Source organism: Malaclemys terrapin, chromosome 24 (assembly GCF_027887155.1).
Source record: "Malaclemys terrapin pileata isolate rMalTer1 chromosome 24, rMalTer1.hap1, whole genome shotgun sequence".
Taxonomy (NCBI): Eukaryota; Metazoa; Chordata; order Testudines; family Emydidae; genus Malaclemys; species Malaclemys terrapin.
The window spans coordinates 13,631,041-13,645,691 of record NC_071528.1 but is presented as its reverse complement, the minus strand read 5'-3'; the positions used below and the strand labels follow the sequence as shown (position 1 = coordinate 13,645,691).

The 14,651-nt window shown below is 47.4% G+C and overlaps 1 protein-coding gene across 1 annotated transcript in view; it reads right to left on the bottom strand.

Annotated features, from left to right (window-relative positions):
* LOC128828907 (calcium/calmodulin-dependent protein kinase type IV-like) overlaps positions 1-14,651 on the bottom strand; it is a 42,032-nt gene that overhangs the window by 3,642 nt on the left and 23,739 nt on the right. The window contains exons 4-8 of the mRNA XM_054013939.1: positions 10,484-10,566; positions 9,737-9,809; positions 5,004-5,094; positions 3,200-3,274; positions 924-999 (exon numbers count right to left, since the gene is read on the bottom strand). Coding sequence (XP_053869914.1) covers positions 924-999; positions 3,200-3,274; positions 5,004-5,094; positions 9,737-9,809; positions 10,484-10,566 — 398 coding nt within the window. The remainder of the gene's footprint in view (positions 1-923; positions 1,000-3,199; positions 3,275-5,003; positions 5,095-9,736; positions 9,810-10,483; positions 10,567-14,651) is intronic.

Sequence of the window (14,651 nt, the reverse complement as noted above, 5' to 3'; positions counted from 1 at the left end):
TCCAGTGATGGAAGCTTATTTATCAGCTGGCACTTACTGTCTGTACTATGAAGTTCAGCCAGTCAGAAGATATCTGCTTTCTCCAGCTGTGTTTACAACATGCCTGCAGGGCCCCATAAGTTCAAAGTTGGCCAGTAATTGACATTTTTTTTAAAAAGGGTTCCAATAAGGGAATCTATATTACTGGGTGTAGCCACCACTCTGAAAATAAAGAGGCCAGAGTCACTTACAGCAGAACGAGGCTTGAAAAAGAAATTGGGTGACCGAAGGCTTTTAGAAAAATCAGACATTCGTGATCAAAGACCCTGGTAACAAATCATGATATACCATAAAACAGACAGCCATCTCTCAATAAGCCGTCTATATTTCTCTCTCTCTCTTCTTAGTATGACTTATTTTTATTATCTGCAAACAAAGGGCCAGATTGTGAGCCCATTTCTCAAATCAGTGAGAACGCTCCCACGTTCTCAAAGGTCCAGATGTTCAAAAGTATTTAGGTGCCTAACTCCCAATGGAAGGGAAGTATCTAAGTACCTATGAAGATCTTGGTCAATGAGACAATTTGTTAGAGTTAACGGCTCACTGCTGTGACTAAGGGGTTAAAATCTAGTCCAACGAGCATAAAGATTGTCCACCCCTCCTCACTTGGTAGATGCTAAGGGCTGAGACTGCCAACCCTGAGTCCCGTGCTCATTAATGGGAGTCCTCATGTAAGTCCTCATTCTTGTAAGGGTTGCATGGACTAGACGTGTAATTAACATGAGTTGCGTGGTAGGCCCTGGAGCAGATTGGTGAAAACACCAGACACGTTTGCAGATGGCGTTAAGATGAGTCAGTGCTTCTCTGCTTAGGGACAGCGGTTGGAAAAAGCAGCAAAGATGAGGGGGCGTGGGCTGCTGTCAGAGATTTTCAGCGTTACTCACAGTATATACGTTATGACACCCACAGACCACATATCCACTTCGGGGCCATACGGACAGCCATGGAGAATCTCAGGCGCTGAAAGCATAATTCACAGTTAAAATATGCCAGCAGGAGGCATCTGTCAACACCCTGAGGATCAAATTCTGCTATCTAGATTATTTTATATGGCTCCCCTCACCACAGCACCTGAGGGCTTCACAGCTCCCTGGGTGGGGCAGGGCAGTGCTATTATCCCCATTTTACAGATAGGGAACTGAGGCACAAAGAGGCTAAGTGACTTGCCCAGGGCCACATAGTGGAAGTCTGTGGCAGAGAAGGGAATTACACCCATGTTTCCCGAGTCCCAGGCCAGAGCCCTAACCACTGCACTTCCCTCCTTTCACCTGCTTTCAGTTACATTGGTGTAAATCCAGAGCAACAGGGTTACTATAGAGTCAAACAGTCGTGTGTTAATGTCTCTCACATAAATTGGTCAGTCTGCTGTACTTAATAGGTGTTTTATCAGCTGCTAAATACTGCAGATGAAAATTCCAAAACAATGTCATGTTTACATTGTGCCTTTACCAGCTCAAAGTGACAGTGTACTGAAATCTCACTTTTTGAGCTAACTTCCTGTTTCAAGCCACTTCCATTAAAGGGACCACAGCAAGTAATTTAGGCCCAAAACTCAGGTTTTCAGGATCTTTATAACCCTAATATGAAGAGAACTGGTTTCAAGGAATTAAAAAATAAGTGTCAATGAAAAACATGTTTTGCTGTTGGGATTTAAACATTCCCTTGCAGAGGTTAGAACCCGGATAAGACAGCATTGTTCTAGACAATGTACAGGAAGAACCCAAAATGAAGCATATTAAAAACTGGTTATACAGAAAAGCAGAATCATCTAGATCTTCGGGACCAATATCAGTAAGAAGCAAAGAGGAAATAAGTGGCTTGAACAACAATATTTTAAATAAAGCCTACAAATAAATTTGCACTTCTGTAGAACATTATCAGCTGAAAATTTCAAGGCAGTTAACCACCATATTAGAGATATGGGAAACTGAGGCACAGAACGATGAAGTGACTTGAACAAGTCTGTGACAGATTAGGGAAGAGACTCTAGACCTACTGAATCCCAGTCCTGTGCTTTACTCACAAGGGAACCCGCCCTGAAAACTAGACTGTAAAATATTCTCCCTGTCTTTAGAGTTCAAGATATTACTAGTTGCGCATGTAAGAATTTAGTCTGAGATTATCAAAGCTTCAGTTCCAATTAACTTGAGTGGCAAATGGGCATCCCAATCTTTGGGGCAGCTTTGAAAATCGGAGCCTAAATATAAATAAATTATATGGATTTTTAAAATAATAGTATCTCTTTAAGATGCAGTCTGCGGCTTACCTTTCACAAGTGCCTGGTGATTCTGGGTGCCTAGTTTGTGACACCTTAAAAGGGCCTGCTCTACAGAAGTTGGATGCTAGGCACTTTTTGAAAATCAGACTCTTAAGGCATCTCAACCTGGGCATCCAAAAATGGAGGCAACACAGATCACTAGTTGCTTGTGAAAATCTTGAAAGTCTTTGCAGACCCAGGGTGGGATTTTCAAAAGAGCCAGAAGGAATTAGGTGCCTAATTCCCATTGGGCAGCAATGAGACCTGAGCTCCTAAACCCCTGCAGTGCTTCTCCTGGGTGACAGGACCGTTCTCTTTAACACAACTGAATGGCAATTCTTAGGGTATGTCTTCACTGCAGAGTTAACCTGGGTGATCAGCATCTGGGTCTGAGGAGCTGGGCTAGCCTACCCCAGGTATGAGTGTCCCCAAAACACAGCCCCGGCCACTTTACTCCGTCCTCACTGTCCCTGATCTCACCCGGGTGGGCCTGGAGGCCTAACCCTTGGTTCTTTGATTCTACGGTTGTTCTACGATTCATTCCCAGTCCATTGTGCCAACTGTGGGAGAACTTGTCTGCCGTCCCCAGGGAGAACTGGGGGAAGACACGGGAGACTGCATCCTAACTGCAAAGCGGGTAGGTTCAAGACTGAATTACAGCAGAGTCCAGGCTGTAATCTCCCCCTCCCCTCCCAAGGTGGGTTAAATAGCCTGGGCTTAAAGCACCTCCAGGTCAGAGGGTTTTCGGGGTGGACAGTAGTGGGGGTTTGGGCAAACCCCCTGTGCAATGAAGACAAACCCTTAGGGGTTTCTGTCTATCAGAACATGCAAAGTTACATTCCCTCTCCGCTCCCACCTCCACAAGCTCCCCACTACGCGATTCCTCCGCGCTCAGCCACTTACCGCAATATCCCGGAGTACCACAAACAGTCTTCATGGTGTCCTGCTCGTCCACTATCTTGGACAATCCAAAATCACCTGTAAGGGAACAGACGGGCAGAAAAAGGACTGTGACGCTGCCAGGTGCCCAGTGGCTGCCATCCGGGTCGGGTCTTTGATCCGAGACAATCACAGCCCTTGTTAAAGCCAACTGGGTGCGCAGAGCAGCCTTCTTTCAGTGGAAGGAGCAATTCAGCCCCTTTATGTAGCAAAACAACTGCAGACAATGGAGGCTATCACGTGAGGCACTCAACAGCCCAGGCACTCCTCAGCAGAGCTAACCCAGATGAGCTAACAGGGGTTGCCCTGGTTGCCCCAGCTACCACACTGGTTTTGCAACCTGTGCGTACGAGGGCTCATCCATATGTGAAAGTCGGTTTGGGGAATGTTTATCCGCGTGGAGTGATCCGGAACAACGGTTGTGCGAGCAGCACATCCCCCCCACCTTGTTATCCTAGGTTAAGCTGCTCCCCTTTGGGATCAGCATGTCCACACAATGGTGGGCTGTTTTGAATTCAGCACTCGGCAGCCTGGGCCGATATCCCACGCATCCCACCTGGGCTCGGTGCAGTCTCGGATTTTTCCTCGCGGCATGTTGTGGGATAGCTACCAGAAGGCACTGGAATTCTGGGACTTGGGGTCAAACTGAAGAATTCCCATTAATTTCTCTCATTGCATCCCTGCCTTCATTTGGCTTTAATAAGCCAGAATTTAAATGGGGAGGTGACATCCAGTCAAAGTGACCCCAGAGCAGTAGAGGACACTCAGGTAAGCAGACTGGTTGACACAGGTAGTCAGCCAAGCAGTGTGGGACCCAGAGGGAGGACTGCCAGGTGTGGCGGCAAACTCATTTCCCCAGTGGGTTTATTAGTGTGGGTTGAAACATCAGATGACTGTAAAGAAAATCTTTTGCATGTAGATACAAGACACTTTATCCCCCAGAAAACTCAGGTTAATCCAAAACAACTTTCAAGTACAGACAATTCCTGAGAGACAGAAAGAGAAGAATGGTGAGCATGACCCTGAGATGGAGATTCTTGGGCACAGAGCTCACTGGATGGGCAGACTCGGGGATTTCTGAGCAAGGAAACTGCCTGCTGTTAGCTTCTATTGTGATCAGGGAGACAGGTCTGTCTGTGCATTTTTTTGTAAATAAGATTACAGCCAAGAATAGACTCGACTAGTAGCGTCAATCTCTCCTCCTACTGTAACCAACCCAGCAAGGCCCCAAATATTGGCTAATCGCTCACGCCAAAGGGGCAACGGTACCATGGCAGGCTCCACAGCCAGCATGGGGATTTCAGCTAATAGGTTTCTTTGAATGTCCTAGTCTCAGTTTAAGGGAGTTACGAATTCACTGGGATGTGAGTGCCTAATTCCCATAGGCTCCTTGGAGAATCCCAGACTGAATTATTACTATCCCAGCCATGAAAAGGGGGAAGTAACTTCCACCCTCCCTAGAGTAAAGGGGAAAGGCGGGAAGGAACTGAGTCACAATTCAGAGTGAAATCCCGCCCCATTGAGGCGAATAGGAGTTTCACTATGGACGTCAATGGGGCCATTCTACCCTTTTTCTCTCATCTGCTCCTGGGACAATGCAGTTCCACACCACCCCCTTCCTCAGAGCAGACTGAAAGACTATAGTCTACTCTAGCCCACTGAAATCAAGAACCAAATTCCCACTCCCTGTCGGACTGGGCCCTCCCCATGGACGGTAGCTGCCTTTGCACAGGAAACCCCAACTCTGCTGCTTGCCCCCCAAACATACCGATTTTTAGAGGGGCATCTGGGGAAAGGTCTGCGTACAGGAGATTCTCTGGTTTCAGATCACGGTGGACGACTCCATTTTCATGCAAATACTGGAGAGACAGAGAATGTGAAGCGGGGGAGAAAAAGCCAACTCCGGGTCAGACAAAATGCAGGGATGATAACTGATAATACAGCAGCATTCAGAGTATTAATTACATTGAGCCAAACCCTGGAGAGTTCGCTCAGGGCCCGATTCTGATACCTTTATTCACATCGAGTTGCAACTTTCTCTACAAGTGACGTCTCATTCCACTGACATCCATGGGACTAGGAATAAGGTACCATTCAATGTCAATAAGGGTATCTGGCCCTTGGTTTTTGGCCAATGTAATTAGACTGTTACTGGTATTCACCATATATAAGCTAATTACTTACAAATCACCAGTCACTCTTTATAGTGTGACCAGGAAGTATCGCTGAATGGCTGATAACATCAAACGGCACGAACTCAAGTTGAATGGCGAGCTCAGTTTTCCAACCCCCTCAAATGGTTGCCCAGTGCCTTCTAAGATGGCGTGGTTATCCATTCCGAATGCCCGTCAACCTCCGGCGTGAATCCTCTTTGACTTTGACCCAAAGAAAGGAGGATGGAAAAGACCCGGTGGAAAACCTCAACTCCGATGGCTGGACGACATCAACGGACACTGGTCCTTCAGAGGACTATTTTCCCAGAACATGCCAGAGTCAGTTTAGGATAGAATGTCATGGAGGCGCATAACCGGTTCCGTAGCCTCTACGCTGTATCACTAGCGTGAGACTTAGCTCCTGTATTGTGATTGCCCCAAGTAATGGACCCTGGTTCTCTGTAAACACATGTCAAAAGACAGTAGCCAGATCTCCAGCTGGTGTAAATTCATGTAGCTCCACTGAAGTCAATGGAGTTATGCCAGTTTACCCCAGTGCGGGATCCGGCCCAATGCCCCAGTTGTGAATTTGCAGTCTGATTCAGACATAGCTCATCAGTTCATATACAAGAGGTCACAGAGAACGTCTTCATTGAGAAGATCAACTTATGAAGACTTTGCAAAGGAAGAAGATTTGTGTCTTGAAGAATCACAAAATAATACCCACTTAGAGTTCCTTACCACAATGCTTAGTTTGTATTAAACAGAGTACGAGATTCCATAGACAGACCTATCCAATCACATAGGGCCTTACTCTCTTTTACATGGCTCTGGAAGTGTAAAGGGGCCTTGGTGTGGACGAAAATCAGGCCCCAGTCTCTGTTCAGTTCTAGACAGAGTTCTCAGCAGACAAAGACAGCTGAAGATTAGAACTCTCTTTCAACATTGCATCATGCTTTGTCTGCACCCAAGCACTCCTAGTCAACAGGAACACACCAGTCACCTGGTGTTAATCCATAGGCAACAGACACAGAGCTAAGTCACCCTGTCGTTGCTGAAGTCGATATTGTGCCTGGCACGTATCGAACAGTTATAAGTGACTGGAAGGAGCTGAGGGAGGGTCTTTGAGAACTAGCGGATGGCTTTCAGGATGTACGAGAGTGGGAAAAGGAGCCAAAGGGAGCAAGGAGAAGAGAGGATATGGAGGAATGAGAGCAGAGGAGGCAGAACGCAAAACACACTATCAGTGAGTAGATGGTAGGGCCCAATAGCTGGGAACCTACCCCGAATACCAAGAGACCCGAATTCCATCCCCAGCTCTTCCATTGACTTAGCATGTGACTATGAGCAAGTTGTTTCCCTTCCTCCCCCTTGGTCTCTCTTCCTGTTTGGATTGTCAGCTTTGTCGCCCACTACGGGCAGCACCAAGCACCTGATGCTTCTATAGTATAAATAATGGCACCTGGGCTGTGTCGGGAACGACGTAAATGGCTCTTGCCACAGGGGCAGCAGGGGAGAGAAAAATGTTCCCTTCGGCTCATATTGATCAGCTGTTGTATTCTATTGTACTGATCAACTCTAGGAATCTAACGCTCCTCCTCCAAGCACAGCTCGCGTACAGACATCACCGCCCCTCTACGGTAACCTGCTCCCCCCTTAACCCGGACCTGCTAATCAGCTTTCTTTACGAAAGGGCAGGGAAGAGCCCATCTGGGGATGTGCAGCATGTTGCCCCGGTTTGCTGTGTGATGCGGTGCGCCTAGAGATCCCCAAATCCCAATTATTTCCTTTAACACCCCCTTTGCTGGACGCCTTACTCCTGGGTCCATTGTTGCTCTCTCCCTGCCTACGTGGACGGAGGTGCAATTTCCACACGGGAGATTTTCTGTTATGAGCTTCCCTTTTTAAACCCTCTGTTGCCATAGAGACTGTCTTCAGCTCACCTTTCATGTAGAGAAACAGTGACCTTCCTGATGCAAATCCGAGGTATTTTCTCTCTGTCTCTTTGATCCTCTCCAGAGCACAGATCTGAAGAGGCAGCTCCTCCGAACAAGGCATCGCGGGTTCCTTTGTGAGTGGCGGGGATTTTTCAGTTGCACAAAAACACAGTTGGGCAGATTTTGCGGCTGTTGTAACCTTGTTTGTGAAGACTGACAGCGCTTGCTAGAAACACGCCCGGTCATGACAGGCTTGCCCCAAAGCCTAAGTCCCCACTCCCTGATTTAATAACCAGCCCTCGGGGCAGTTTGAGCATATCTCGGGCCACCCCACCCCCACAAAGCCATTTTGATGGGCTCCCCCTTTGCCCCCGTGGTCAGCACAGAAACAGTCCCATTAAAGAGACCCTGTAACAATGACGCCTTGGCCCTGCACACAGTGGTTTAAGCATTGGTCTGCTAAACCCAGGGTTGTGAGTTCAATCCTTGAGGGGGCCACTTAGGGATCTGGGGCAAAAATCAGTACTTGGTCCTGCTAGTGAAGGCAGGGGGCTGGACTCGATGATCTTTCAAGGTCCCTTCCAGTTCTAGGAGATGGGATATCTCCATTAATTATTATTAATTATTATATCTGTTTTAATCCTGGATCCGAGCCATCCCATTCAGTAGCTGCCTCTAGCAGTGGCCAGTCCCTGCAGGTGAGCGTGAGCCTATAATGCATCTAGTTAACTGTGCACTAATGCACATGGAGGAGGGACTGGGGTAGAGGATCCAATATCCAGTAGCGGCCGGTGGGAGAGCGAGCTCCGTTCTCGCTTGCCTTGTGCACCGGCAGCCCAGCGGCCAGCTAAATTCCGATTCCGGAACGTTTATCATTGACGATGGCAGGAGACAACGCCTGAGGCCGAGAGCACGTAGCTTTATTTTTCGATGCCAGGTTAGGCGCGTAGTGCTGGCCGTCGGAAAGATCTTGCTTTGATGGATACGCTTCCCCACTAGGGAAGTCACGGAGGCAGGATAAGGAAGGGAGCCCCTCTGTTTCATATGCAAGGGTCCTAGCCCGGCTGTGCTCTGAGTACATGGCATTTCCCTCCACTACAATGGGGAGGTAGCCAGCTTTCTCTTTCCTCCACAAACACAGGGTACAGGCCTCCCTTGTAATTGTGCTTGAATCTGCAGCACTGCTGCTGTGCTCTTCATTTCGCTGACTGCTGATCCCCGAGACGGGTGACCTTAAAAGGCCGGGAAGGGGCCACCAGTTAACAGGACAAAAACCAAGCTGCAGCTGTTCTCTCGGGTACTCAGAGACCCACTCCTTTCTTATGCCATTTGGCAGCAGGTTTATGAGACCGGCGTCTTCTAAGCAAAATGCCTTAAATATGCATAATATTTCATTTACATTACCTTAGCGCCTATAGGCCCCATTGTGCCGTACAGACACAGAGTGAGAGACAGTCCTTGCTTGAAAGAGTTTAACCTAAATAGACCAGGCAAAGGGTGGGAGAACAGAAGTATCATCATCTCCAGTTTACAGCTAAAGGAACCAAGGCACAGCTAAGTGACTTGGCCAAGGTCACACGGGGAAACTGTGGCAGAGTCAAGAATTGAACTTAAATTTCTGAGTCCTACCATGACGCCTTAACCACAAAGCCCCCCATCCTCTCTGAACCGCACCGTGATCCAGTATAAAACAGGTGCCCCCTGTCATCCTGTCCTCTTTTTAGGGAACCAGGTATAGAGAAAGGGAGAAACATAAACAGAATCAGAAAAACAACATATAATATTTGTCTCTTGGATCTCAGAGAGCTTGAGAGACATTAATGAAGCCTCACAGAGGTAGGTGAGTTATTAGCCCTTTGGTAAACTGAGGTACAGAGGTGCCCAAGGTCTCACAGTGCTAGAGACAGGCGGCTTATCTCTTGATCTAACCAGCAGACCACTGGTTCTTCATCTTTGCCATACTGAGGAACCCTCCTCCCGTTAAGCTGGGACCTCCCTCCCATCTATTATTCGTGGGGCCTGGTGATCATTAGAACTGGGGGACATTTTTTTGGCTGAAACTTTTTTTGGCCAAAAAATGCAGCTTCAGGTCAAGCGAAACCAGTGTGAATTCATGTCAGATCCCCCGGAATTATTTCAGTCGGGGGGAAAAAAATTGAAACATTTCCATTCAAAACCACTTTGCGTTGTGAATTTTACCTCAATGTTATTTTTTTTTTAAGTTTTAAAAAAGGAACACTAATGAAACAAACCACTGTGTTTGACACGATTTCCCCCCTCCCAACTTTATCAGTTATTTTCCCGGCTCTAATGGTTGCGATCCCTTGACAGCTGTCCATGACCCCAAGAGTCTGACAGAGGCAGAGAGGCCAAAACACTGTAGACAGATAAAGAAACGGTGGCAAACTTACAGATACAGCTTCTAGGATCTGCTTGACCACATGGGCTGCGTCTCTTTCGCTGTAGAATCCTCTCTCTACAATCCTGTAAGGTGAAGACAGCAAAGAGGTCACAAAGAAGCCTGCGTAGCAATGGCACATCCCGATCCCAGGGTGGCTCACAGCCTGCCCTGGAATCAGTTCACACCAAGTTTGAGACTCTTTCGCACTACAAGGCTCTTCCTCTATAAACCGTCATCCTTATTTCTGCACTTGGCCAGTTCACGCCTGGAAACAGGAAGGGAAAAACAAAGGGCTGATTTCAGAACCTCGAAAAAGGTTCAGTTCCAGCCCATCGCGTGCGCTTACTCCACTTCCCCTAGTGGAAACTCAAACGAGGTCCAAAGAAAACTGCTTTTTCCCCCATCCCCAAAAGATAGCCCAGCCCACACCAGTTATAAGTTAACTATTCCATATTCCATATAGACTTTATCACAGTGACCTCTTAATAATAAAGCAGCTATCATTCATCTGATGCCGGCTTTTCCCGGAGGTAAATGTAGGGCATTAGAGAATCAGGTCTTTTTGTGTCCCTCGTTGGCCACTTGCAAATCACCTGGTTTCCTGAATTGACTGGATCTATGAGCCTGGAGATGGAAAGCTGGTAAGTTAGCCCCTGAGCCACTCAGATCTCCCTTCCATTCTCCACGTTTTTGGTGGGGCTAGACGTGTCTCCTTTTATTAAGAATTTGCAGGTTCAATGAAGGTCTAGCTGAGTACCTGTCAAAGAGCTCTCCTCCCGTCACTAGTTCAAGTATGAGCACAATCTCGGAGGGCGTTTCGAAGATCTCCTTCAGTTTGATCTGAAAAGAACAGGAACAATTCACTCACAGCCCTGCTCCCTTGCCAGAAAGGGGCCATTCTTCCAACCGCATCAATTACTCGCTGTAAGTCAATTTATTCCTAGAACAGGTCAATTCGTTCATGAGATGCATGCCGGGGAGGCTCGTCATGGTGAGAGGAATAAATAAATGCAGAACAGATTGTGTAGATGTAACAAGTTCAGCATCAGCGTAACAGGGCTGCCGTCAGCAAATATGCCTAATTTTTTTTTATTTGAACATGGCATTTTAACTGTTCAAAACAGGTTTGCTCACTTGATCGGGCATTTCAAAAAAACAACAACTGCAAATTAGAGCAGGGAAACTGACCCGCACGCCCTGCATTTATTCTCTCCAGATCCTGACGCTCATTATTGTAAGTGGAATGTACTGTAGCCTGTGAAAGCTTTTTAAATTAGCAGCCCCTCCATCCCTGCCAGGATGACTGAGCAACCCTCTGCTGTACACATTCCTGTGGCTTTGCAAAGCCGATTGTCCTTGGCTCTTTCACTCAGCCGCTGGTTCTGCTAATTGGAGTGTTTTACCCTTAAGGGTGAAATCCCGGCCCACTGAAGTTAATGGGAGCTTTGCCATTGACTTCAGCAGGGCCGGGATTATAGCTTGAAGCTCTTGGGCCCGATTCTCACGCCTGGTCTATGCTTCCAATGTAGGCTCAGAAGTGTGAAAAATCCACACCCCTCGGCTCTGGAGCTGTGCTGATCTAGCCCCCGGGTAGATGCAGCTAGGTTGATGGAAGAACATTTCCATTGCCCTAGTTACCGTCGCTCAGGAAAGTGGAGTTTCTACAGTGACAGGAAACCCCCTCGCAGTGCTGTCGGCGACATCTACACTACAGTGGGCTATACCACTATAGCACCTCTAGGGTGGACTTGGCTTCAGTTACTCCATTCCTGCACTTGGATCAAAGAGAGGAGAAGATGCAAACTCCCTGTTCAGAGGTTTGCCTGGTTGCTGGGGTCAGTTACAGCAGCCTTGAGGCTACTTTAACTTACGCTCTGGTTCCCACCATGAGAAGCAAACATAGCTATGGAGCATTGCATTCTGGTCACATCCCTGATTCGCTGCCTAGGTCAGAGAATGGGAGCAAGGTTGGAGGAGCTCCTTTATGCCAGCTCTGCAGTGGTTGGGCATGGCCCCTGCACAGGGGGATACTCCGGGGACTGTTTCATCCACTCTAAGGCTGCTTTCTGATGCCACAGCCATGTAAAGGGACCTTAGTGTTACTGAGAATAAGGGTGCTTGCATTTACAGCCCTGCTAATCCCAAGTGTCTAGGCTTGAAAAAAATCACGAGATCATCTTAAAAAATCCCGAGATTTTTATATAATTTTTTTGTTTTTTTTATTTGCCTTCTGATCTTTGAGCCTTTTGATGTCACATTTTCAAGTTTTCCTATGCAACTGTGAGCACTAGAAACTGGCTTAAAAAAATAAAAAGAATGTAAGCCAAGGGTTTTACATAATCCCATGACTCCAGGAACTGAGGCTTTAAGGAAAAAACACCAAATATCATGAGACCCACATTAAAATTGCCAGAATTGGCCACAGGGCATTTATGCTGGAATCGCCAACTGCAGTTGAGTTATCACCCCTTTCCTGGAACAAACTGTACCTTTATTCCAGTATGTTATTTGCAGTATCCTTAGATCATGAAAGGACAAAAAGGACAGGAAAGGAAAATTAAATGAATGTGTCAGGGCCGCCCGGGGGGGGGGCAAGTGGGGCAATTTACCCCAGGCCCCGGGCCTCGCAGGGGCTCCCATGAGAGTTTTTCGGGACCCCTGGAGCGGGGTCCTTCACTCGCTCCGGGGGCCCCAGAAAACTCTCGCGGGGCCCAGGCCCCCGGAGCTCCTTCCGCTCCAGGTCTTCGGTGGCAATTCGGCGGCGGGGGGTCCATCCGCTCCGGGACCTGCCGCTGAAGTGCCCCAAATTCCTGCGGCGGGGGGTCCTTCCGCCCCGTACCCGCCGCCGAAGACCCCAGGCCCCCTGACTCCTCTGGGCGGCCCTGGAATGTGTGCCAAAGATACATGATTGGGTCCCATGTGCCTATACACAGCAAACTTCTTTTGCTACAGCCTGATATTTTAGGAACCTCTCATGTTTAGGTAGTGATTGTTTACATCGTTTTTCAGGAATAAGAGACCAGCTCTGTTATTTTTGAAAATGTGACGTTGGGCACCTAAGTCACTTAGGCACCTTTGAAAAGGTCGCCTGTGACGCACGGGCTGTTTTGTCATGAGGAAAGCAGACAAGAAATAATATTTCCTGAAGATTTAAAAAAAAATAAATGATCCTAAATGAGACTGCCTGCACTGGCCTTTTGTGCCAATGCAGCACATGTGGAATTAGCTCATACAAATGCATCACGTGCATTTTTTTTTTAAATGGAAAGAAGAAAATTTCATAGTGCTTAAGACTTTTGTGACACTGTGAATTTCATGGGGCTTTAATCATTACCTACGTATGAGACACTGTGGCAGTTACTGTATTATAATACTACACAGAAGTGCTATAATTTTCCTATTAACTTCAAAAGTTTACAATCCTATTATCGTCTGCTCTTGAGGTGGGTACGGAATGACAGCAAGAAGCGTACAGCTGTCACCAGAGTAAATAATGAAACGAAGCGTCGTTTAAAAAAAAAAGCATTTGAACTAGGGAGTGAGCAGAACTGATTTAAATACTAAAGCTGTCCAATTGGTTATGTCAATGGAGCTGGCCTGGAGCTGCGCCTAGTTCTGGGGTGGGCAAATTAAGTTTTCTACCCCCTTTATAACACACCGGAGGCAATCTCTCCTTTGCCTCCCCCCCCACGACTCTACACAAACAAGACTTCAGAGACCATGTGGTGCATCTACAGCAAATGTGGGACGTCATCTGGTATAAGCTGATGTTGCTCCACTGGGCTGACTTACACCAACTGAAAATCTGGTCTGGGTCTCTATCATATCTTTTAAAAAGACGTAGGGTAACATATTCAAAAGTGGCTTGATCTTGTTCCATTGACGTCAATGGGAGTTTCACCATTGATTTTTATGGGAGCAGGATCGAAACCTACGTGATTTAGGAGCTGAAGTGTCACTGTGGGACATAGGCCTGGTCTACATTTAACATTTAGATGGACATAATTATGGTGGCCAGGAGTGTGAAAAATCCACATCCCGGAGTGCGGTAGCTGTGCCGACATAATCCCTGATGTGCACATGGCTAAGTCAACAGAAGAATGCTCAAGGAAGCGGAGGTGGTGGAATTCCTACAGTGAGGAAAACCTGTAGGCTACATCTACACTACAGGGTTGTACTGGGATAGCTAAGGTGCCACAGACAGCCTTAGGTGCTCTTGAAAAACTTCCCCCTTAATGAAATACAGCTTGCCAGTCATTCACACGCATCACATGCTGAATGCTGAAATCAGTCTAGAAAGCAGGTGGAAAAGAATCAGACCCTCAAAGCTTACCTGGGACATTAACAGATAAGGCCCTACACAGCCTTTTGGCCCCAATTCAGGATCTCTCTTAAGCACACGCTTAAGTATGTGCCTAGTCGAGACGGAACTTAAGTCTACGGAATCCTAGATTCTAAGGCCAGACGGGACCCCTGTGATCACCTAGTCTGACCTCCTGTGTAACACAAGCCAGAGACTTTCCCCCATAGAATTCCTGCAGCAGATCTTTTAGCATGGGATGGAGCTCAGCCCCTGGCAGGATCAGGAGCAGACAGAGCTGTGGGTCGCATGTTCCACACGGCCTGACAAGAAGAGCCCATCGAGGCGGTCGCCTTCTGTAATGATATCTGCTCCTGGGTGTTACAAATTGCTCCAGTTCAGCTGCTTACCGGCTGTTGCAAAAGGGGATGTTTTCCTGCACCAGGGGTCACGAATGGAGACCATCAAAGAACAAATCCAAATACGAATATAGCTGTCTCAGACCAGGCAGCCTGCTCGAGCCCTCTAACAACGGGTTTCCAGAGCTTTTCAGTGACGATTTCCTGGCAGGGAGCTAAGAATGTGAAGTACTGCACGTTCATTTGCTTGGGGCATTTACAGCACT